The sequence below is a fragment of the Phalacrocorax aristotelis genome, chromosome Z, assembly GCF_949628215.1.
Source record: "Phalacrocorax aristotelis chromosome Z, bGulAri2.1, whole genome shotgun sequence".
NCBI classification, from domain to species: Eukaryota; Metazoa; Chordata; class Aves; order Suliformes; family Phalacrocoracidae; genus Phalacrocorax; species Phalacrocorax aristotelis.
Window position 1 is genome coordinate 906,792 of NC_134311.1, and position 21,341 is coordinate 928,132.

The 21,341-nt window shown below is 61.0% G+C and overlaps 3 protein-coding genes across 3 annotated transcripts; all 3 read right to left on the reverse strand.

Annotated features, from left to right (window-relative positions):
* Positions 1-1,630: 1,630 nt before the first annotated feature.
* Positions 1,631-6,903, reverse strand: LOC142050839 (maternal embryonic leucine zipper kinase-like). The gene is made up of 6 exons (XM_075080050.1): positions 6,666-6,903; positions 6,135-6,236; positions 4,496-4,639; positions 3,526-3,594; positions 2,279-2,371; positions 1,631-2,153 (listed from the first exon to the last, which is right to left on the reverse strand). The coding sequence occupies exons 1-6, from the start codon at positions 6,873-6,875 to the stop codon at positions 2,103-2,105; spliced, it is 669 nt and encodes a 222-aa protein (XP_074936151.1). The 5' UTR covers positions 6,876-6,903; the 3' UTR covers positions 1,631-2,102.
* A 1,866-nt stretch (positions 6,904-8,769) lies between these two features.
* Positions 8,770-17,087, reverse strand: LOC142050837 (maestro heat-like repeat-containing protein family member 7). Its single transcript, XM_075080047.1, has 17 exons — positions 16,957-17,087; positions 16,228-16,332; positions 15,181-15,352; positions 14,624-14,715; positions 14,037-14,186; positions 13,685-13,839; positions 13,428-13,572; positions 12,735-12,922; positions 12,509-12,646; positions 12,157-12,271; positions 11,804-11,941; positions 11,336-11,512; positions 10,975-11,130; positions 10,523-10,624; positions 10,049-10,151; positions 9,638-9,697; positions 8,770-9,318 (listed from the first exon to the last, which is right to left on the reverse strand). The coding sequence occupies exons 1-17, from the start codon at positions 17,023-17,025 to the stop codon at positions 9,107-9,109; spliced, it is 2,277 nt and encodes a 758-aa protein (XP_074936148.1). The 5' UTR covers positions 17,026-17,087; the 3' UTR covers positions 8,770-9,106.
* A 150-nt stretch (positions 17,088-17,237) lies between these two features.
* On the reverse strand, positions 17,238-20,754 carry LOC142050838 (uncharacterized). Its single transcript, XM_075080049.1, has 6 exons — positions 19,513-20,754; positions 18,856-19,061; positions 18,488-18,579; positions 18,137-18,253; positions 17,796-17,875; positions 17,238-17,379 (listed from the first exon to the last, which is right to left on the reverse strand). Exons 1-6 carry the CDS (start codon positions 19,818-19,820, stop codon positions 17,253-17,255), a joined length of 930 nt encoding a protein of 309 aa, XP_074936150.1. The 5' UTR covers positions 19,821-20,754; the 3' UTR covers positions 17,238-17,252.
* Between the last annotated feature and the right edge of the window lie 587 nt (positions 20,755-21,341).

The following is a 21,341-nucleotide window of genomic DNA, read 5'->3' on the forward strand; positions in this document are numbered from 1 at the left end:
AAATAAAACAACAACAACAACAGTGCAATGGAAAGGCCCAGCTGGGCCAGGGCTCTGTCGGAGCTTGCTGACTTCATTGCAAGGCCGCTCTCCATAACCTTTGAGAAGTCGTGGAGAACGGGGGATGTCCCAGAGGACTGGAAGAAGGCAAATGTTACCCCTGTCTACAAGAAGGGCCCGAGAGCAGATCCAGGTGACTGTAGGCCCATCAGCCTTGCTTCAAACCCTGGGAAAGTTATGGAACAAATCCTCACAGACTGGGATCCACCCAGCTGCAGAGCAGCTCTGTGGAAAGGGACCCGGGGGTCCCGGTGGACAGGAAGCTCAGCGTGAGCAAACAGTGTGCTGCTGCGGCCAAGAAGGCCAACAGGATGCTGGCTTGCATCAACAAGGGCATCACCAGCAGAGATAAAGTCATCATCCCGCTCTACTCAGCGCTTGTCAGGCCATACCTGGAGCACTGTGTACAGTTCTGGTCCCCGCTCGTCAAAAAGGATGTGGCCAGGCTGGAAGGCGTCCAGAGAAGGGCCACCAGGATGATCAAAGGACTGGGAAGCCGCCATACAAGGATAGGCTGGGAGAGCTGGGTTTGTTCAGCCTTGAGAAAAGGAGGCTTAGAGGGGATCTCATCACCCTGTAGCAGTACTTAAGGGGTAGTTTGCTGGTTTCACCTGAGAAGGTGTTGATTCTCTTCACTGTAGTGCTTGTGGTGGTCGGGGACCTTTCCAGCTTCCCATGCTCTGCCACGTGGGCAGGAGGCCGGGAGGGGCGGAACCACAGCGGCAGCAGCTGACCCCAACTGGCCAATGGGATGTTCGTGCCATACCATGTGACGCCAGGACCAGTATATTAAGTGGGGGAGTTGCCGCTCGGGGGCTGGCGGCGTTGGGTCGGCGGGCGGTGAGCGGCTGCGTCACGTGCGGTTTGTTTTGGTGGTTCATTCCCCTTCCCCTCGCTCTCCGCCCCGGGTTTCGTGCCTCTCATTGTTTTCCTTTCCATTGCACTGTTGTTGTTGTTGTTTTATTTTCATTATTGAACTGTTCTTATCTCAACCCATGAGCGTTACCCTTCTGATTCTCTCCCCCGTCCCACTGGCGGGGGAGTGAGTGAGCGGCTGTGTGGGGCTGAGTCGCCGGCTAAACCACAACAGGTAGCGACAAAGAAGATGGAGACTCCCTTTTCACAAGGAGTCACATGGAGAGGACGAGGGGGGATGGACACAAGTTGCTCTTGGGGAGATTCTGACTGGACACGAGAGGGAAATTTTCCACGGTGACACAGTCAACCCTTGGAATAATCCCCCGGGGGAAGTGGGTGACTCGGCCACATTGGACACTTTCAAGAGTCGGCCGGATGGGGTGCTGGGCCATCCTGTCTAGACTGTGCTCTTCCTAGAAAGGTTGGTCGAGGTGATTCCTGAGGTCCCTTCTGGACCAACCTGGGATTCTGGGATGAAAGCCCTGCTGCTGCTTCTCTACTCGCAGAGGCACGACAAGGTACACATATCTCACACCACCTCACACTGTAATTGCCACTTGGACCGCAAAGAAAAAGGAGGCTGGAAAAGGCCTGGACTTCATGGAAACTAAAACAACCAACCAAAAAACGCAAGCAAGAGTTAGAGGCCAAGGAGAGTGGTGCAAAGGTACGTCAGAAGAAAAAAGACTGACTCCGTCCAACAGCACAGCAATTTAGGAGGTCTGAGGGGATTGCAATTACAGCGCTTTGGATGGATTCACAAAGGTAAGTAGCAGGTCCTCATGTTCTAGACGTGGAATCCAAGCTGGGCAACCTCCACATTTTTTCTTCTCTCAAATTGTACTACACTGCGCCATACAAAGAGAGCAAGTTTTCAGGCACGAATTTCAAGCTAAAGACAGGCCTGGTAAAGCATCCAAGATACTGAGACTGCACAAAAAATTTGCAACAAGAGTTGGATAATTAACAGAACAAATCCTTGCTTGAACGTGCAGTAGGAGGAAGGACTTTCGGTGACTCTTTTGTAGGGCACTAAAATACGCAGCACCAAACGGAGATGATAGGGAAGGGTTGGTCGGGACGAACTAGCCAGCTCCATGGTACGTGGCCAAGAGCACCACGTGCTATTCCAGGCTGTGACCGTTGAGGCTAGTCACATGGCTTCTGAGAACCACCTAGGCAATGTTATCCAGCGGTACCCGAGAGAGAAACCAGATACGTGAGCGTATCTGAACCGCACCGCTTCAAACAAATGGGGGGCGGTGCGGGGGGAGCCCTAACCTAAAACTGTGCCACGTACCTCTGAGCCAAGATATGCCTTGCCCTGAATCAGCTCCGGTGCTGCATAAGCCGGGCTTCCGCAGCACGTGCTCAGATGGTAATCAAGGCCACCCTGGAATAACAGAGAAAACTGAACACAGAGAAGCATTGGCTTTAACACAGCTTAAGTCTCCTAGCAACGACATATTAGAGGCATCGGAGGCTTCATTTTCCTCTGCTGTGCGTCTACATTCTTATACTTTGCCTTGGATTAATACATGGCCTCTCTAGGCAAAAATTGTCTAAGACCACGAGTATCCCATAAACGTTCGGATCCCAAGCTGCTCATTCACCTACCACCCAAGCAGTCTTTTCCACAGCTCCTCCTCTGATAAGAAGACTTCCCTCTGCAACTGCAAAGAGAAGAGAGGCGGCACTTGGGAAGAAGTGATGCAAGAGCTACTGGGCATGAGGCTAGCTGGTTATTTATACCAGTATTTAATGCAATAACCTGATGAAGAACCACTAAAAATACTTCCCTGTTAAAACCATGTTACTACTTTGCCTGGGCTTTGTTCTAGGCAGATCAGAATAAGACGACGTTATAGCACCAAGACGATGATGGTCTAATAGTCTCGATGGCTTGCCCGATGCCCGAGTTTTACCTGAGGCAGCTAAAACGATCCGAGGACAAGTAACTGTCCTTGGGTCAGTAAGACCTGCCCATTAAACTGTTTCCTAACAGCACCCACCTCACGTGTTAAGCTGACAAATGGCTTTAAAGGTCTCCTAGGAACCAATTTTAAACTCGGGAAACAACTTGCTACAATCACGTGGAACCAGAGGATTCGTAACCGTAACCGGAATAAACTACTTGATTCGGTCCACAATCTCCACATACACACAAATCTTCTGAAAAGAGACAGACACCATTAAAACTTATTAGGGAAAAATGCACACCAACATAAGCTTAATATTCTGGGCCTTTATAGGTGGCAGCAGGTGCTACACATGCAAGGTGATCTCTGCCTCAGATTAGGATAAAAGGTGAAGCGTAAGAGGAGAAAACGATCTAACAGTCTGGTCATAACATGCCGTTAACTGCTCTCTCCCACAGTTAAGGCCCCACCACGTAATTAGCGATTGGATGAAAGCTGTGCAAACAGCTTGAGTTTAGGGTCTTTGGGCAAGTCTCTGCACTGCAATCGGAAGTCAAACATGGCTTTTTCTCACGTGTGTGCAGTAGCTGACTTAGCTCTGCTCTGAGAAAGCGACTGATACTCTCACCTTTGGCTTTGCACAAAGTCCAAAGTCTATCAGCTTCAAGTTACGTTGCTCGTCAATCAGGGGATTTTCCTGGTAAAAGAGAAAGCGGTAATGAAAGCTTCTACAACCCAAGTATCCAAGGCACCGTGTCTTCTTTCACCTTGTTTCTTCCTGCCATTAGCAGCTAGAATTTACCTAAAGCTCTCCTCTGCAGATTTTGACCGGCTGCTAGTGAACATATCCCGTATTCCAGATGGGGAACACTAGCTCCCATCTGCTGAGAAGGGCCTGGCGGGGAGAGGGGGAGTGACAGACAGCAAGCTGGACACAAGGCAGCGGTCTGCTCTGGCAGAACAGGCGGCCAGCTATACCACGGACACAGGAAAAGGAGCACAGTCAGGCTATTGGGAGAAGGCACTCTAGTCCTCTGTTCAGCCCAGCTAGAAGAGTGCATCTAGCCTCTGCCCCCCAAGCACAGGAAAGACATCAAACTGAAGTAAGCTGAGTGGATGGCCAGGAGTCTGCTTGGGGGGCTGGAGCGCTTGCTCAGTGAGGAGAGGCTGAGGGAAAGGCAGTTCCTTCAGCCCGGAGACGAGAAGGCTTCAGTGGAGTCCTTTGGGGGTGAAAACAGGACAGTTTGCACAACGGAATAGCACCATAGAGACTGTCTCCAGGTACAAGCCGGCACAAAGGGAATAGGAAAAATGCCTAAGCAACATTGGAAGTCAGACCCGTGTCTCTGCTCCATTCCCAGCTGGAGCGTGTTGTTCTGCTTCTCCTTCAGGGGAGGGTCCTTCCTCAGATATAGCCGCATCCAGCTCAGCTGAGGAGCACAGTAGCAAGTAGAAATAACGCTCTTTCAGAAGAAGACAGGTCAAGAGCTCTAAGCACAGGATAACGGCAAAGACGTAACTTGCTCTGGCTCCTCATGGAGAAACAGAAGTGGGTGTGCGTTATTACTTATGCAAATCTGACCCCTGCTCAGGCTTACCGGTTTGAGATCCCTGTGGGCACATCCCCGACTGTGAACGTAAGCAACTGCTGAAACAATCTGCCGAAAAAATACACGAGCTTCCTCTTCTGAAAGGCGGTCCTTAGAAATTACGTCATCAAGCAGCTCTCCTCCAGGACAGTACTGCGTGAAGACAGGAAAAAGAGAAGACCTTCAGAATGCAGTAACGAAATCTGAACAACCAGAGCACTGGACAGTTACCAGAGGACACTCTTCCATCCCTCCCGCTTTATCACAGTAGCACCCAAGCGCCCCATGCCAGCACTGCGGCAGACCAAACGAGCCGAGACAAACAGGCTGACTCTTGCCTGACGCCTCGCAACGGCCACATCACACTAACGTCACAGGCGGTACAGATGGCCCAGGAGGTGACAACCACGCAGGAGGTCTGGGGTCCCGCCTATCCTGCTGATGCTATTTTAGAATAACTGAAGCGCAACGTAGGAATTAAAGTCATTTCACTTCCTGTAAGCAGTGACGAGTGGCTTTTACAAGTAGACAGAAAACAGAACACGCTACCAGCTTCACTATTAAAGTGAAGCGTCTTGAATGCGCTCATCATTGGGAAGGCTTTTTACAAATTGTTTCATTTGAACTCTGTTATCATCCACCGCTACAGCTAAAACCAGGAACCTTCGCCATGGCAGAAACACCGTTTCTTACCTCTAAGACCACAAATATTTTCCTGGATGTCTCTATCACGTGATACAACTGGCAAATATGCTGGTGACCTAAGTCCTTCGTGGCCTCAATTTCTACCTTAACACGAGGCAAATCATCCCAAGAGACGGCAACAGCAAGGTATGAAATTGCCGACTACCTGGACAGCCCGGACGTCACAGCAAGCGTCAGACTATTGGGAGACACACAATTTCACAGCACGGAGATGACAGCATACAATTCAGCTGCTCAGATTCAATCCAGCAACAGCTCTGCTGTTACTGCCCTACAGTTCTGGCACACCGAGCAGCAAAACCCAGAGGGGCAGGTGTAAAATAGTTAGCATCCTCACCAGCATTCTGTTTCAATTACTGTAATCATCTTTAACTTCCTCAATTTTACAGCCAGAGAAGGTTGCCCTCTCCACAACAGAGCACAAGATTTGTGGTCTTCTATTAACACTCGTCCAAGTCTACAGCATCAGTCGATAACCAACGGGACAAGCAGGCGGCACTGACGTGTCGCGCCCCTCTGTTCTCGAGAACGCACAGGAACAGCAGAAGACGCTACCAACTGTTAAGTATCTTTTGGCTTACCCCTAGAGCAAGTTTATCCATGATTTTTAGTGCAACTTTTTCACCGGTGAGAAGATGTTCCGCAAGTTTTACCTTTGCAAACCCACCTAGACTTCAAACAAGAGACGCTTAAGAGCGATGTCACGCTTTCTGGCCTACAGTCTCAGTTACGCTGGAGTCCGTAGCGCACACAGCGCGCAGCATCTTCGCTAGAGGGAGAAGCGATCGCTGCTACCGACCTCCACTCACAGCGTTCTGTCCCCTGAGAGACACACTTGAAACGCGGCCTGTAGATTCTGGGGTAACAGTGAGTCTGCGCTCAGGTAAGTACTCCAGCGGTTAGGCAGATCGCACGCTCCTGTGTGCGTTCAGATTAAGCCTACCTGTCCCAATTGTTTCACGCAATTCGTAGTACTTGAGGATTTCCTCATAGCCACCTGCAGCCATTCTGAGAGGAAGAGGGACCTCGCTATTCCGCTCCGCGCCTGCAAGGACAAAGCGTAGCCACCGTTTGTGCTTTTCCACTCCAGCAGGCTCGTCGGAAGGGAAGTACCTTTGCTGCAGCTCCGCACCGGGGCTGCGGGGAAGGGGGGCGCGATCGCGGGGGGGCGCTCCCGGGGAGGGCACTCGGGGGGGGGCCGGGACGGCGGTGGGGTGGTGAAGGCACCTACGGAGAGGGGGGAAGGCAACCACAGGTGGGGGGGGACGGGGCTGGAGGGGAGGACCCGGCAACCACAGCCGGGACACACACCGAGACGACACCCACACACCCACACCCACACCCCCACACACACCCACACACACACACCCCCACACCCCACAAAAACACGCCTCCACGACACCCACACAGACACCCCCACGACACACACCCCCCTCCCCACGACACCCCCACGACACCCCCACGAGACACCCACGAGACACAGGGCAACCACGCGGGGTCGGGACGACACCCGCAGGAGACGCCGCGCCCTCCGAGGACTCGCAAATGCCCGCGCCGCGCGCCCGCTACCGCCCAGGACGCCCGAGGGGCCAATCACCGCGCAGGACGCCAGGGGAAGAGGCGGGCCCGCGCCATGCGTGCCGGGAGGGAGGTCGGGCGGAGCTGGGGGACAGCGCGCCGCCATGGCGGGAGGGTCTCCGCCGCCATCTCGCTGCCGACGGGGGCGGCGGAGGCCGTGCCCGGTCCCGACAGAGAACCTCGCCCCGTCCTACCGGCGGCGGGGGCTGGGGCGCGACCTGCGCCACACGCAAGATGTCCGCCCGCCCGAGGAGCCCGCGCTCGCGCCGCGGCGGGCTCGGCTTCCCTCCCGCGGGGCCGCCCCCTGCGGCCGCCCGGCCCGAGCCCCGCTGCCCCGGGAGCAGCGGGGGCTGCTTGTCAGCGGTCACTTGGCTTTCTCTGAGCTACAGCTCAGGAGCTCTCACAGCATCTATATACATTCTCCCTGGCCTGACCCTGCGAGGTCCCTTCCCTCTGCCCCTGAGGGTCTGTCACGATCCACTGTTGGCTTGAACAGTTTGGCAGCGGCTAAACCCCCTTGGTTTCCAACCGACCTCTCATAATTCTGGGATGTTGGGGGCCGCTGGGCCTAATTTCTGGGTAACTCCGATGTGTTAGCGTGACTAGGTTCCTTTAACATTCTCAGAAACAGAATTAAGACTCAAACCGGAGTCAAGTGCCAAGGCACTTTATTTGGCCAAAAAGAGATATGCGAGTGAAAAGCAAAAAAAGAGGGGAAAAGAGGGTGAAAGAGTGAACAGGAGGGTGGGAGGGAGTGGGACTGTTGCGACAGCTGTCACCACGGATCTGCGGCAGTCTGTCCGGTCCGGGGAGTGGGGGGGCGGGTGGTGTCCGGGCGTCCGATGCATCTTTGAAGCCGGTGGAGGGGGGTCGTTCCAGAACGCTCCTCCATCGTCTCTGCCGGTTTCCCCTTTTTGTAAGGTTGCTCTCTTGCATAGTCGATAACTGTCCTGCATACCCACGCTTCCCCTTCAGCGGTGGGGCACATGCCCAGTACCGTCACTGCTTGAGGGTGCTTGAGACTTCTGGAGGCTCCGAACCCCACCTGCCATATGTTGCCAGTCAGCCTTGAGACCGGCCCTACGCACGGAGAGTATGTGCTCCGAGATAACGGGGCGCGCATTCCTGCCGCGTCGGCCTTGGTGATTAAACTGTTCTGCTCAGCTGCCGTAGCGATCAGGCTGCGGTAGAGAAACTTGCCCACAAACAATGTAGAGACAAGATTCTAGTCCCTGACAGAGTCCCACTCCCATCCCCCTGGGCGTCCGAGTCCCGGGCGGTGGGCAGTGAGAGGCGTGTGACAGCGAGAGGCGGCTGTCATGGTGGGCCACGTGCATGGCTGACTATGGCTCCATTTAGTGTGGGGGCCTCTGGCCCTGCCCACTCCCCCACTGGTGGGGCCCGCTCTCCACCCCTCCCAGCTCCGCGTGCATGCCCTGGGGAGGAACTGCCACTCTGGTCAGCAGGGGGTGGAGAAGCAATGGGGTCTGACATGGCCGATCTCCTACCTGGGCATGGATGCTGGGCTTGGCCAGGGCCTGGGCAGGGCCCCCCCCGGCCTCCAGAGATCCCCAGGGCCTCTCAAAGCCCTCTCAGGGACATGTGCGGGGCCAAGCAGCCCTTCCAGAGAGCCCCAGGGGCTCTCCTGGGCCTCGCAGAGCTCCACGAAAGGCGCTCCAGGGCCACTGCAGGGCCTGGGGAGCAGTATGGCTACCTGGGCCTCCACGTTGGGTGCAGCAGAGCCCCCCCAGCTGTCTGGGGAAGAGCAAAGCTCCACAGCACCATGTGGGGCCCCTCCTGGTGCCCTTGTGGGGGCCTGGGGGACAGAAGGGCTTCCCAAGGGGTGCAAGCGGGAGCCGACGCATCCCCTGTAACTGCTGGGGGATGGCAGCTCTCCCCAGGGGTGCGTGGTGGGCCTGGCAGGGTTCCCCTGGGGCCTGGCGGGCAGCAGGGCTCCAGAGGACCTTGTGCAGGGCCCGGCCCAGTAGGTAGCCTATGGCAGTGTGGGACGGGAAAGAAGGACTCAAAGAGCACAGGAAGTTCCACACTCCTCTTATCAACGGCCGGGAGACACAGGCAGGCCAGCTGTGCAAAGGCCTCTGCTTCCAGGCTGCACGATGCCCGTTTCCTTCCTGGGCCGCATTCCAAAGCGTTCCTCTCGCTGCCCTGCCACAGCACCTGGCTGCTTCTTGAGGCTTCCCGGCCAGCGAACACACTGGAGCCATGGGCCACGGCCCAGTCGTGCCCCTCGCCATGAAATGGGAGCGCGGCAGAAGCTGCTGGCGAGGGGACAGGCCCAGCTGCTCAGGTGGTGCCAGTGTGCAGAGCACCCGGGGATCAGCGCTGCACCCAGTTCCAGCAGCACAGGCAGCCGGCTCCCAGGGCAGGGGTCCTCCTCCTCCTCCTCCACACCCTCCGGAGCCGGTAGCACAGTGCTTGCAGGCGGGATCCGGAGGGAGGCTCTGGTGCTGCAGCGCCCAGGATCAGCAGGGTTTGAGATGCCAGGGAAGCGACCGAGAGGCTGCGGTCATTCACCGTGCCTTGAAGGGCTGGAACAGAAAGGACCAGCCGAGGTCAGAGCGCAGATCTGCAGGGACCTGGGAGCCCCTCTGGTCAGGGCCACCCCTGCCCCCGCAGCTCTTCGTGGAGCCAGGAAGGAGAGAGGCAGGGGCGCTGGCATGAGCTGGAAGGTGCTGGCCACCGAGGCCCCACATGTCCCTGAAACCTCTCCCTGGCTCTGGCCACATGGGCTCCTCACCCACGCAGGGAGCGGAGCCCTCCACGGCCAGGGCAGGGATTGGAGCTGCCTACCCAGGGTCTTCCCTCCTCCCCACCAGCCCCCGCAGACACCCCACTGCCCTCACTCACCCTCGTAGATGACCTGGAGCTTCTCCTGGCACCCATCCCTCAGCTGCTGTCCAGCGATACCTAGGTACACATAGCCCGTCACAAATCCTACTGGCCTGCCCAGACCAGCAGCCTCGCTCCCCTCACTGGCCCCACGGGCCTGGCCACGAGCCCTCCTCCCCTTGGGCAAGGCTGAGCCCGGGCGCTCCCCTGAGCGTGAAGCCCAGGGTGCCTGCGAGGGACGCAACAAGGCTCCCACCAGCCCCCTGTGCACGGGCTGGGGTGGGAGAGGGTGGCAGGGAGCTCGGTGGGCACCCGGCCCCGCATCGGGCAGTCAGGGCTCTGCAGCCGCCCGGTGGATTCGGCAGCAGCCATGGCTGGGGCTAAGCTGCCGTGGGGCAGGGAGGGGCCCGCGGCGGGGTTGTGGCTCACCAAGGAACCTGATGGCCGCCTCACGCAAGGCCTCCTGTGGGCTCTGCAGGTACGGCAGGCTCTGGTGCAGGTACTCCTCTGCTCTTCTGCTGTTCTGCGTGAGCTGGAGAGAGCACAAGGGGACAGGGTTGGCACAGACCCTCCCCCTGTGCCCAGGACTGGCACCCCCTGCCTTCCCCTGGCCAGACACCCACAATGCCCAGCCAGCATCTGGCTCCTGCTGGCCTTTGGAGGGAGCAGAGGGCAGGGTGCTCCCCGGGGCGCTGCTGTGCCGTCCTGCCACCAAGGCCCAGCTGGGCCAGGGCTCTGTCGGCACCCCTGGTCTATGGAGGGGAAAGGGAGCCTGTGTGCAGTGCACGCAGGCAGCGCTGGGCTGCCGCTGTGGGTGGGGGCACAGCTGCTAGCCCCACGCGCTGGGCGTGGGGGGAAAAGGGCTTCTCCAGGCTGGGCGTGGGGCTTCGGGCGCATCCTTACCAGGCACTCGCCAACCTGGTACGTCTGCTCCCTCTGCATCAGCTTCCTGAGCTGCCCCCACTTGAGGAACTCGGCAGCTCCAAGGAGGGCTTCCTGAGATGCCTGCAGAGGAGCAGAGACCGGGAGGTGGCACCGCCGCCCGAGGGACAGGACCTGGGGGTCCCTGGGCAGGGCAGGGGGAGGCAAGGGCTGGGCATCCAAACTGCGGCCTCAGGCACCTGCAGGCGCCGCTGGGAAGCCCACGGGGGCTCCAGTGCTTAGGTCTTTGTGGCCGCGCACTGCTGCCCAGCTGTGCTGGATCCGGCAGGGCAGGTGTAGGAAATGTCCCTGCCCAGCTTCTCAGATGCTGCCAGCTGTGCGGCTGCCGGCAGGGAGGGGCTCTGAGCCCTGCTCAGGGACTCCAGAGGTTGGGCCCCAGCTGAGGCACTTTCAGAGGGCTTAGAAGTCCCCACCTGAGCCACGCTGTGGTCACTGTCGTGCAGGTGGAAGAAGAGAGGCACCAGGCTCCTTTGCACGTCCTTCCGCATCTGCTTTTTGTGGGTTCTGACTGCAACCTTCATGGCATCTCTGCAGAGGAGGATGGAGTGCTTTCGCACGTAGCTGGACTCCTAGGAGGAGAGAAGGAAAAGGGGAGGATCTCAGTCCTGGCTCCTCCAAGCCCACGGTGTGGAGGGCAAGGCTTGTGGCTCTCCCTCTGCAGTGAGGAGAACTCATGGGCCGGTGGGCTCAGGCCGAGAGGGCCGCGCCATCCCCGGGCCACGGACACAGGCCCTCAGGCATGCTAGCCAAGCCTCTGCGCTCCTGCCGCCTTACATTTTCAAAGAGTGGCAGGAGCATCTCAACCAGCTGCAGAGCGATGGTGAGAGCCGTCTGCCTGTCCACCAGGCAGAGCACGTTGCTGAGGACAGTCAGGGCCGCCGTCCTGACCTCACAGTCGTCATCCTGCAGCTGCTGTGAGACCCGTGGCAGCAGGTATTGAAGAGTCGCTGCCTGCGTGAAAGACACCATTTTGTTTTGCGATGTGATCGAGGACCGCACCGGCAAAAGCACTCTGCGTGTAGAGGGTGCAGCACCGGTCGTGCAGAGATCTCTCCGTGTGTGGCGCAGCCCAGGGCCTGGCCTGATGTGCTGAGGGGCTACTGACGAGTGCAGCGGGAGCGGTGGGCACCGTTCCCGCCGCTCCCGATTGCTGGCAAAGCCCGAGCAAGCCACGGCACGCACCATCGCCTGCAGCCCAGCCCCAGTTGGGTGCCCTCCCTGTGCCCGGCTGCCCCTGCTCACCTGCTCGGGTCTCCCAGACAGCGTGACGAGGCTCGTAACTGCCATCCTGCGCAGCACCAAGTTCTTGCTCCGTAGGTGGATGTGGAGGACGTACAGGACGTGGTCAGTGACCTGCTCAAAGTCAGTGCAGCCTAGGAGCTGAAACGCAGGCGGCGGCAGAGTGAGAGCCTGGCACAGCCAGCAGAGCTCCCGGACAGCTCGGGGCAAGGCAGCAGGGCCAGTCACAGCCCAGGCAGGAGGCTGCAGGGCCCACAGAGGTCCCTCCCCGCCTCCCCTCTGCCCTCTGCCTCGTGCACGCAGCCCAGCTTCCCCCCACGTGCCCTCAGACAGGCAGCGCTTGCCAGCAGGCCCACCTCAGCGAAGACAGTCATGGCACCGACGTCCAGGTAGTCCTGCCTCTGGAGGAGGCCTACGGCCGCCCTCTCCCATATGGAGGCGCAGCAGTCTGGTACTTCACGCCGCAGCACCCTGGCCGGGGAAAGAAGGCACTGGTGGCACCGAGCTGGGCAGGCAAAGCTCTGTGGGACTGCGCTGCCAGCCCCAGCCATTACCCCGCAGGCCCGGGCACGGTGGGCAAGGCTGTGTTTGCACCTTGCGTCACCTGCTCGCGCCCCACCGCCCACGAGGAAGGGGATCGTGCAGGGGGTCCTTCCTCTCCAGGGGAGAAACACCCGGGCAGACCAGGAGAACTGGCAAGGCTCTCACCTAGTCAGCAAGGCGATACCGGTGTGGTAGGTGTCGGGGCTCATGAGCATGTCCCAGGCACCCTGCCTCCCGATCTCTTCAAGCAGGGAGGCACCGCCCAGGCACTGGAAGAGACCTTGCATGCCGCTCAGCGCGTGCCTGCGTGCAGAGCAAAGCGGGGTCACACGTGGAGCCGCGGCTGCAGCTCAGGGCCTGGGGCAGAGACCAGGGAGCAGGGGCAGAGCACCTGAGGCAGAGGGCTGTAGGATGGTTGGCCTCCCAGCTGTGACTGCCAGACCTGCAGCAGCCCTGCCGTGAGCCCTTCAGGCTGAAGGAGATCTGGACCACCACTGCCATGAAGAGCTCAGCTAAAAGGAACAGCACGCGGCATCGGCAGGCGGGCTCCTGGAAGATCTCGCTCATGGCACCGGCTACCTGCAGAAAACACCCAGGGACCGCTCTCACTGCAGAGGTGTCCCTGCAGCACCACCCAGGGCTGGGGCGAGCAGCTCAGGCGCTGAGCTGAGCTGAGGGAGATGCCAGAGCAGAGCCCAGCCCAACTACATGGCCTGGAGCCCACCGGTGGCGGCTCTCAGGTCTCAGCTCCCATTTGTAATATGGGCATGCGAGCGTTGGTGGCGCAGAGGGAGCCAGGCAGCCGCCCTGGCCCAGGTTTCCCGGCTGCCACACAGGCAGGAGGATGTGGGGAGGGGGGAAGACCACTGAGGGCAGCAGGGGCAGGGGCAGGGCAGGCTGCCTGGCTGTGAGCTGCAGGCTGAGCAGCACACACTGCCCTGCCTGGTGTGGCCCCGAGGCCCCTGTGCCAGGAGCCCCTGGGCAGGTCTGGGATTGGGGGCAGGGGGAGAGGGGCAGAGGGGCTGGAGAGGGGCACACAGCCCTGCGGGTGGACAGGTGGAATGGGCCTCCTCCAGGCACTCACAGCCAGGAAACAGCAGCAGCAGCAGCATTCTGCCTCAAACACGTGCAAGCTGGCACCCTCTTCCTGGGCCAGCAGGAGCTGCTTCAGCACGGTCTCCGCGAGGAAGCGGTCGGAGGCCAACATGCTCCACATGGCCCTGGCGGTGCTGCAGAGCCAGAGCACACTGTCAGTGGGGCTGCCTTGGTCACCAGCCCTTCTGCCTGGGCAGGCTCCAGAGGTCTTGAGCTGCCCCTGAGGCTGATGAGCCAGCCGCGTACCTGTCACAGTGCGGGGAAGCGTGCAGGAGGCCAGTGGTCACCTCCCAAGGGTACAACTGGGCCAGCCGGAGAAGGGTCCTCCTCAGGATGTCCTTGAGCGGCTGCTGGCTGACGTACGCCAGCTGCCCATGGATGGTCTGCACGACCTCACCCACCTGTGGAGGCAGGGGAGTGGAGTGGGCTGGAGCGCAGCCCCATATGGCCCCTGCTGCCACGAAGAACCGCTTGCCTCCCGTGGCTCTTTGCTGGCCTCCAAGGCCGCCTGTCGGGTGCTGCCAAGCCTCGGACTCGGGGTGGGGGCCACAGCCCCCGGAGGGCACGTGCACAGGGAACGTGGCTGCACGCAGCGTACCTTGGCCAGCTGCGAGCTGGGGTCCCTCAAGACCACCTCCAGCATGTTGGCGATCGGCTGGGTGTCAGACACTCTTGGGTGCACCATGCCTTTCAAGACTGTGAGGATGAAGTCAGTCCTCTCAGTCTGGAAGAGGAAGTTCCCAAATATCTGAGGGAGAGAGAGAGGGAAGAGGTGTCTCACTGAACACCCTGGTTGCAGGGCTCAGCTGAGCAGCGGGGGCAGCTCTGGAGTGAGGAAGGTGGGGCAGCACTGGCCCCTTGCCCCAGGACAGGTGCCTGCTCTGGGGTGATTGCAGCCACAGAGGGTGTGGAGAGGAAGCTGCTCTGTGGCCTGAAGGAGGGCAGCGGGGCAACAGGGCCACGGTGTGCTGTCTCTGCCAGCAACCAGAACTCGCTGGTGGCCAGCATGGCCGTAGCTGCTGCAGTGACGCTGGCTTAAGGCCTTTGGCTACTCCCTATGCAGAAGCGGTGGGACCCCGCAGCCTGATGTGCGGAAGGCCGTGCCATCCCGCCCGATGCACTGGTTCATCCGAGTGTCCTGCCAGCCCCATGGCCAAGACCCCCAGCAAGGGAGGAGCTCGTTACCGTCGCCTCGTCAGCGGACTCCTTGGGCCCCAGGCTGGTAGCGCTTTCCCGCTCCACTGGCAGGTTTGGATCCTCCCATGCTGCCTTGCTGCCTGGGCAGGAGGGGAGACACACAGTGAGCGGCAGGACCAATGCAGAGCTGCAGACAGCAGGCGAGGGCATCAGGGAGAGCGCTGTGCCTGGCTCTCCGTTGTGTGGGCAGGCGGAGATGTGCGAGGGTGGCCGTGGGCCCCTCCCCAGGGGGAGGAAGGGAAACGGCCTCCTAGGCTACAGAAGGGCAGGAGGGGTCGGTGTGGCTTTCTGCTTGGCAGGAGGAGGAGGGGAGAAGCCCCGGGATGCTGTTGCCATAGGCCCTCCAGCTCAAGGGTTCTCAGGCCGGTCCCCAAGGCACCGCTCCAAGGTGGGCTGCGTGGGGCCTGGGCTTGGCGCGGCATGGCTGCTACCCTGCTCCAGCCTCAGAGGAGTTTGCCGCTCCTTCCTCTAGCAGAATAGGGGGGCCAAGGCGGTGCGGCGCCTCGCCTGGGCCCTTGTGGCAGGAAGGCCCCAGCTTCTCTTACTGTGTCGCAGCAGAATGAAGCGGTGGAAGGCACGCAGCGCCTCCACAGCTCCACGGCTGATCTCCTGGTCCTGCTCAGCACAGGACAGGGTGAGGTGCCCCATCACCTGCCCCAGGAATGGCAGGGTCCTGAGTTTGAAGAGGAGGGTGGTGCCTGCTGTGAAGTGCAAGGCCTGTGGGAGAGAGGAAGGAGCTGTAGCAGGGCCAGGCTGCGGCAGATGGGACAAAAGCCCTAAGCCCTGAGAGCAGGCCCCGGGGCGAGTGCTGCATGAGGCAGAGCTCTGGAGGGCTGTGCCTCACATTGCACCCCGTGGAGACCCGTCCTGCGGCAGCCGCAACAGGGCGAGGAGCGTGCTGCCTCCCTGCGAAGGGAGCCCTGGGAAGGCCTTGCCTCCCATCGCCATGAGGCCATGTGACTGGGGTGCCTGCAGGAGGACAGAGAGCCTGGCTCTGCTGGTCCCTCACAGTGGCATTCAGCTGCAGGAGCCCTCCTCCCACGCTGGTGGGACTCTCCATCTCCCCTTGGCGGGGTGCAGCCAGGCGCCCTCTCCCCCTGCCGGGTCCTTCTGGCAGGCTGCCCCAAGGCCTGGCACTGCCCTGCCCAGCTCTCCCCAGCACGGGCAGGGAGGGCCTGCGGAGCTGCAGCAGGAGCCCCAGGGCCAGCAGGCTGGGGAAGGGGCCGGGATCAGGCCGTGGCAGTGGGGAGGGTGAGGACCCGAGAGCCCCGCAGGCCCTCAGCACTGAAGCGTCTGGGCAGCAATGCAGGGCCTCCCCTGGAGCGAAGGGCTGCCAGAGCCAGGCCCGCCAAATGCTCCCCTGCTCGGGGCCAGAGCTGGTTCCCGAGAGAAAAGGCACGGGTGAGAGCAGCATCCAGAGAGAGGGGCAAAGGCGCTGGCATCTGGCTAGTGCTGGCACAGGGCTGTGCCCTGCTGAATCCCCCGCCCGACGCCAGGCCTCCCTGGCAGGGAGCCCGGAGCTACCGGCTACTCTGGGGCACCAGGAAGGGGCGAGGGGTGCCCAGAGGTCTCCTCTACCGCAGGCTCCTTACCTCCAGCATCGAAGCGGGCCTCATGCACCGGCTCAGGCTGACAATCCTCCTCACAGCACTCCGGCGCGTAGCCACATCCTGGCTGGCTGTGAAGGGCACCAGGGCCTGAGGAGGGGAAAGCTGCTGGTCTGCCTTGGGAAACAACAGCGGCACCCGGAGCGGTGGCTCTGCCAAGTGCCTGGCGGGGTTTGTGCAACGTGCCACCAAAGCTTCCCCTGGCCAGGAGGAAGGCCTGGACCGGGGTCTGGCCGCCTCCTGACTTCGGGGACCATTGCCGACAGCTGGGCACCCGCTGCAGTCAGGGAGGCAGCCGGATCCTGCCCCGCCAGCCACCCCTGCCCCTTTCCACGTGATCCTCCAAGAAGGGCCGCACGCCCCCTCTCCAGGAGGACAGGAACCTGCAGGGGGTCCTGCACCAGGGAGGCTGTGCTATGGCCGTGGGGAGGCCAGCAGAAGAGTACTTCAGGGCTGGGCTCCCCTTGCCCCGTGGCCGCATCCCAGCAGAGCTCCACCCTGCTGTGGCCTGGGGAGGAAAGCGGGGATGGGGCAGGGAGCGAAGGCAGTGGCTCAGCAGTGCCAGCTGCCAGAGCAGGGGGCCTGGGAAGGACACTTGGACTCCTTCGACTGCTGTGGTTCTGGGCTGGGGTGTGCATGCTCCAGAAGGCCACGTCTCTTTAGGGCAAGGCAGGGAAGAGACCGCGTGAGCCCTGCTCTTGGCAAATGGCTGACCTGCAAGAGTTTCTCGACTATCATGGTGGTGGTCCTCGGCGAAGCCCTGTGCATCAACACCATGAGCATGCTGTCCAGGGTCTTCAGGATCTGCAAGGGGATGCAGCGGGTGGCACACTTGCCCTGGCCCTTCTTCCTTGCAGCAGGTTGGCCTTGAATGCCCTCCACCTGAGGCGTGCCTCAGCTGCCCTCTGGTGCCCAGGAGAGGCCCCAGCATCCCCCCAGTCTTCCTTCTCTCATCTTCCAGCAGCCAAAGCCAACTGGGGAAAGGTGCATGGGGGCCGACTGGCAGGCTCTCACCCCACACTTGCCTGAGCATCAAGTGAATCACGGTCGTGCTCTGTGTTCTCTGCTGAAAGAAGATGGAAGCCGCTGGAGGCGCAGTGGCAGACAGGCTGGTCCCGCAGGCCTTGCGTATTTTTGCTGCAAAAAAAGAAGGTGCCGGTTGGATGCCGGGGCTTCCACGTCCGGGAAGGTGTCCGCTAACGTTGTGGCTGGCAGTTGCCAGGGTGGTACCCGTACGAGGTGGGGAAGGGATGCGTGGAGGCACCACCTTCCTCCCCCGTGATGCTGAGCCAGCGACAGAGGGCAGTCCTGGCCAGTGGAGCCCGAACCCCTTTCTGTCTCCTGCCTCTCCCTTCAGAGGAAAAGGCAAGAGGCACCGGGGAGCCCTGGAGCACCCTGCAGCCTGCCATGAGGCCCGGCAATGGGCCGAGCAGGAGGGTGAGCAGAGGCCCAAAGAGCGCGCTGCCAGGGTCCTGCCAGGATAGGAGGTGCCCGGTGCCATCAGGCCTGTGCCGTGGGGATGCTCTGGCCCGGCCACGGCCTGGGGCAGGTACCTCACTGCAGCGATGACAAGCACAGCTTGCTGCCGTATCGCGGCGTCCATGCTGGGAGGGAACTCCTTTAGCCGGAGGACCTGGAGAGGGAGAGCACACCTGGATGGGGCACAGGAGCTGCCAGTGCCCGCACCAGTGTGCAGGGTGGGCAGAGCCCCGCTGTCCCCAGGCCAGCACTGGCACCCCCGCTCCGCAGTCGCCCCATGGCAGGCAGGGCTGTTCCCACGGAGGCCTGTCTCCCGCTCCCCCTGAGCCCAGATGCCCGAGTGCTGTCCTGACCGCTGGAGCCGTGCTCGGCCAACTTTGCCCCCCTCCCTCAGCCCTGCTGGGGGTCCCCTCACCTCCATTTTCTCCACCAGCTCACATGCTGCTCTGAAACTAGGCAGGTACCTGCCCTGCAGCCAGGCTCTGCAGAGCGTGCAGATGGAGGCCAGCACCCTCAGCTTGGAGGCCTCTTCCTGACAGTCCGGGAGAAAAGAGAGAGAGAGGGAGGGAGGGAGGGTGAGGGGGCAGAGGCACGGCCAGCAGGAGCAGGGGCTCGAGGCGCTGCAGTGGTGGTGCAGGGGGGCGGGAGGCGAGCAGCTCTGCACGGGCAGCAGCCCTCCAAGAGCCCGCGTGCAGGCAGCGGAGCTGTACGACAGCACCCAGCTGGGAGCTGCAGGCAGAGCCTTGCCGCCAAAGGCTGCGGTTACCCTTTCGGTGCTGTTAAGGAAGGCCAAGAAGTAGTCGTGGGCTTCCTCCTCATCGCCCTCCAGCTGGCAGCTGGGGGCAGTAGCAGCTGCACCTGGTGAAGAAGAGCAGGGAGAGGTGTGGGCAGGGGCAGGAGGTAGAGGGAAGAGAGGGGCCCTCCCTCCAGCCCTGCGCGCGCTGCCCTCCTGCCCCTGGCAAGCCCTGGGCCAGGGTGCTGGTGCCCCCTCTCCCCCAGGATGCCGCTGGCAGCAGGGTGGGAAAGGTCCCAGCCCCGCAGCACCTCTGCCTCCTGCCAGCCCAGCTGCCTCTCCCTGCCCTGCTCTGTGCCCTGAGGCAGGAGGTGGTGCCCTGGGGTCCCGTGGATACCCACTTGTGGAGGGGATCTCCTGACTGGGGCTCTTCTCCTCCTCCTCCTCCTCCGCGTTTAGGGGGGGGCTGGCAGAGCCCAGGTCCTCGCTGGGCAGCTCGTGTTGCCTGGGGCTTTCTGAGTGCTGCTGGTCCTCAGCGGCCACCACAGCCCTTTCCTCCTCTGCCCCCCTGGGTGCAGAGCTCCTGCGGGGGGAATCACGCGCCACCCTGCGGGACGGAGGGAAGGGGTGAGGGTGTGAAGGGGGCAGCCCACGGCAGGCGGCCCCACCCCGCTGCTGCCTGGCCGGAGCGGGGAGGAGGTGGGGCGGAGGAGCAGGTCCCCGGGGGTCCTTGTGGCGTTGGCCCAGCCCCAGCCCTGCATTCATACCCGGTGGGGGTGGTGGAGCGTTGGCGACGCACCCTGGCCCTGGGGCCGTGGTGTGCCCGGGGCTGCAGGGAAACACGTGCTCTGTGCACAGGGGCTCCTCCACGAGCTGCGCGGCTCATGGCCTTCTCTCGTGAGAGTCCTGGACACTGTGGGGCTGCCGCGCCAGTGCTGGGCACCTCTAGCTGCCACACAGGTAGGTCACAAAGGGCCCTGTTGTGACCGGCCACTGGGCCAGGAGGGCCAGGCTGTCCTGCCCCGCACTGTGACACGGCATCTCCCAGGGATACTGACCCGGCACTGGTTCTGGCTGCAGCCTCTGGCCCCTCTGCATGCTTCCCCTGCCACGGTGTTACGGTTTTGGCTGGGAGGGAGTTGATTTCCTTCACTGGAGCTGGTACAGTGCTGCGTTTTGCATTTAGGATGAGAATAATGCTGATAACACACTGATGTTTTAGTTGCTGCCAAGCGGTGCGAACGCTAGTCATGGGCTCCTCCAGCTTCCCAGGCCCTGCCAGGGGCACAACAAGCCACGAGGGGAGGGGAGGGGGCACAGCCAAGGTAGCTGCTCCACACTGGCCAAAGGGATATTTCCGTATCATATGACGTCACACCCAGTATATTAACTGGGGGGAGTTGGCCGGGGAAGCAGCAATCGCGTCTCGGGGACTGGTGGCGTCAGTGGGCAGGTGGTGAGCGGTCGCATCGCTTGCTGTTTGTTTGGCTTTTCCCCCTCCCCAGGTGTCGCCTCTCTCTCCCTCTCTTGTTGTTTTCCTTCTCAACATACCATTACTGTTATTATTACTATAACTGTGACTGGTTTGTTTTAATTATTAAACTCTTTTTTAAATTCTTACCTCAACCCATGAGTTTTCTTACTTTTGCTCTTCCGATCCTCTCCCCCATCCCGCTGGGGTGGGGGGAGTGAGCGAGCAGCTGCGTGGTGCTGAGTTGCTGACTGGGGCTAAACCGCGACGCACGGGCAGCACTGCCCAGCACTGGCGCTCCCCCTTTGGCTAGAGGCCTGGAACCTGGCTCTGCGGTCGATGGGCTTCCTCTTGCACCCTGCCTGCCTCCCACAGAAATATGTCCCAATCCCTGCCATGGGCAGGGACATCTTCAACTGGACCAGGTTGCTCAGAGCCCCGCCCAACCTGCCCTGGAACATTTCCAGGGATGGGGCATCCACAGCGTCTCTGGGCAACCTGTTCTGGAGTCTGCGCTGGCTTGGGCTGGGATGGAGTGAATTCTCTCCACTGTAGCTGGTAAAGTGCCGGTGGCACACTGAGGCTGTAGCTGCTGTTAAGTAGCGGCTCAGCGTCCCTAAGTAGCGCCTGTAGTAGTCGGGCACCTTTCCAGCTTCCCGTGCTCTGCCAGGTGGGCAAGGGGCCGGGAGGGCCGCGGCCACAGCCCAGACAGCTGGCCCCAACTGGCCATGGGATATTCCATACCATGTGACGCCACGACCAGTATATTAAGCGGGGGAGTTGGCGCACAGGGAGGCGGCTGCGACTCAGGGACTGGTGGCAGCGGGTCGGCGGGTGGTGAGCAGCTATGTCACAAGCTGTCTGTTTTGGTGGTTCATTCCCCCTTCCCCCTGGCCCGGGTTTTGCGTCTGTCTCAGTAGTCTCCTTTTCATTGCATTATTGTTGTTGTTGTTGTTATTAGCATTTTATTTTAATTATTAAACTGTTCTTATCTGAACCCACGAGCTTTCTCACTTTTACCCTTCTGATTTTCTCCCCCACCCCGCTGGAAGGGGAGTGAGCGAGCGGCTGTGTGGGGCTGAGTTGCCGGCTAACCTGCTCTGCAAGGGGCGGTGGTGGGGGCAGCGCTGGGGCCTGCGGGGCTGTGGGCCTGCGGCAGGTACCGGCGTGCTGAAGGTGGCCGGGGCGGTGGCACGATGCCGCCTGCCTCAGGGCTTGTGCCCGGTGGGGGAACTTGTGCGGTTTCTTCCTGTCCCTGTCAGGCGGTCGCCAGAGGCCACCAGTGGAAAATGGCAGCGCTGCCCCGGGCCAACCATTTCCAGGCCCTTGTGCGGCTGCGGCAGTGGGGCTGCTGGGACTGCTGAGCGTGGCCTTGTCTCTCAGCGGTGACAGGGCTGGCGGCACCATGTGGTTTCC

Bases quoted from the DNA above. Each gene is read 5' to 3' on its own strand.
- LOC142050839 (XM_075080050.1), bottom strand. From the start codon at position 6,875: ATGGCGGCGCGCTGTCCCCCAGCTCCGCCCGACCTCCCTCCCGGCACG. The intron at 4,640-6,134 runs GTAGGCTTAATC...GTCTTCACGCAG, and splicing joins GCGTGAAACAATTGGGACAG to TACTGTCCTGGAGGAGAGCT. The intron at 2,372-3,525 runs GTGAGAGTATCA...CTGTTATTCCAG, and splicing joins GACTTTGTGCAAAGCCAAAG to GGTGGCCTTGATTACCATCT.
- LOC142050837 (XM_075080047.1), bottom strand. From the start codon at position 17,025: ATGCTCATGGTGTTGATGCACAGGGCTTCGCCGAGGACCACCACCATG. The intron at 13,840-14,036 runs GTACGCTGCGTG...CTGCCTCCACAG, and splicing joins CCAGCTCGCAGCTGGCCAAG to GTGGGTGAGGTCGTGCAGAC. The intron at 12,272-12,508 runs GTGAGAGCCTTG...TTCCCCGGCCAG, and splicing joins GGTATCGCCTTGCTGACTAG to GGTGCTGCGGCGTGAAGTAC.
- LOC142050838 (XM_075080049.1), bottom strand. From the start codon at position 19,820: ATGATACGGAAATATCCCTTTGGCCAGTGTGGAGCAGCTACCTTGGCT. The intron at 18,254-18,487 runs GTAACCGCAGCC...CCGGACTGTCAG, and splicing joins TCCTTAACAGCACCGAAAGG to GAAGAGGCCTCCAAGCTGAG. The intron at 17,380-17,795 runs GTACCTGCCCCA...CTTTTTTTGCAG, and splicing joins CTTGTCATCGCTGCAGTGAG to CAAAAATACGCAAGGCCTGC.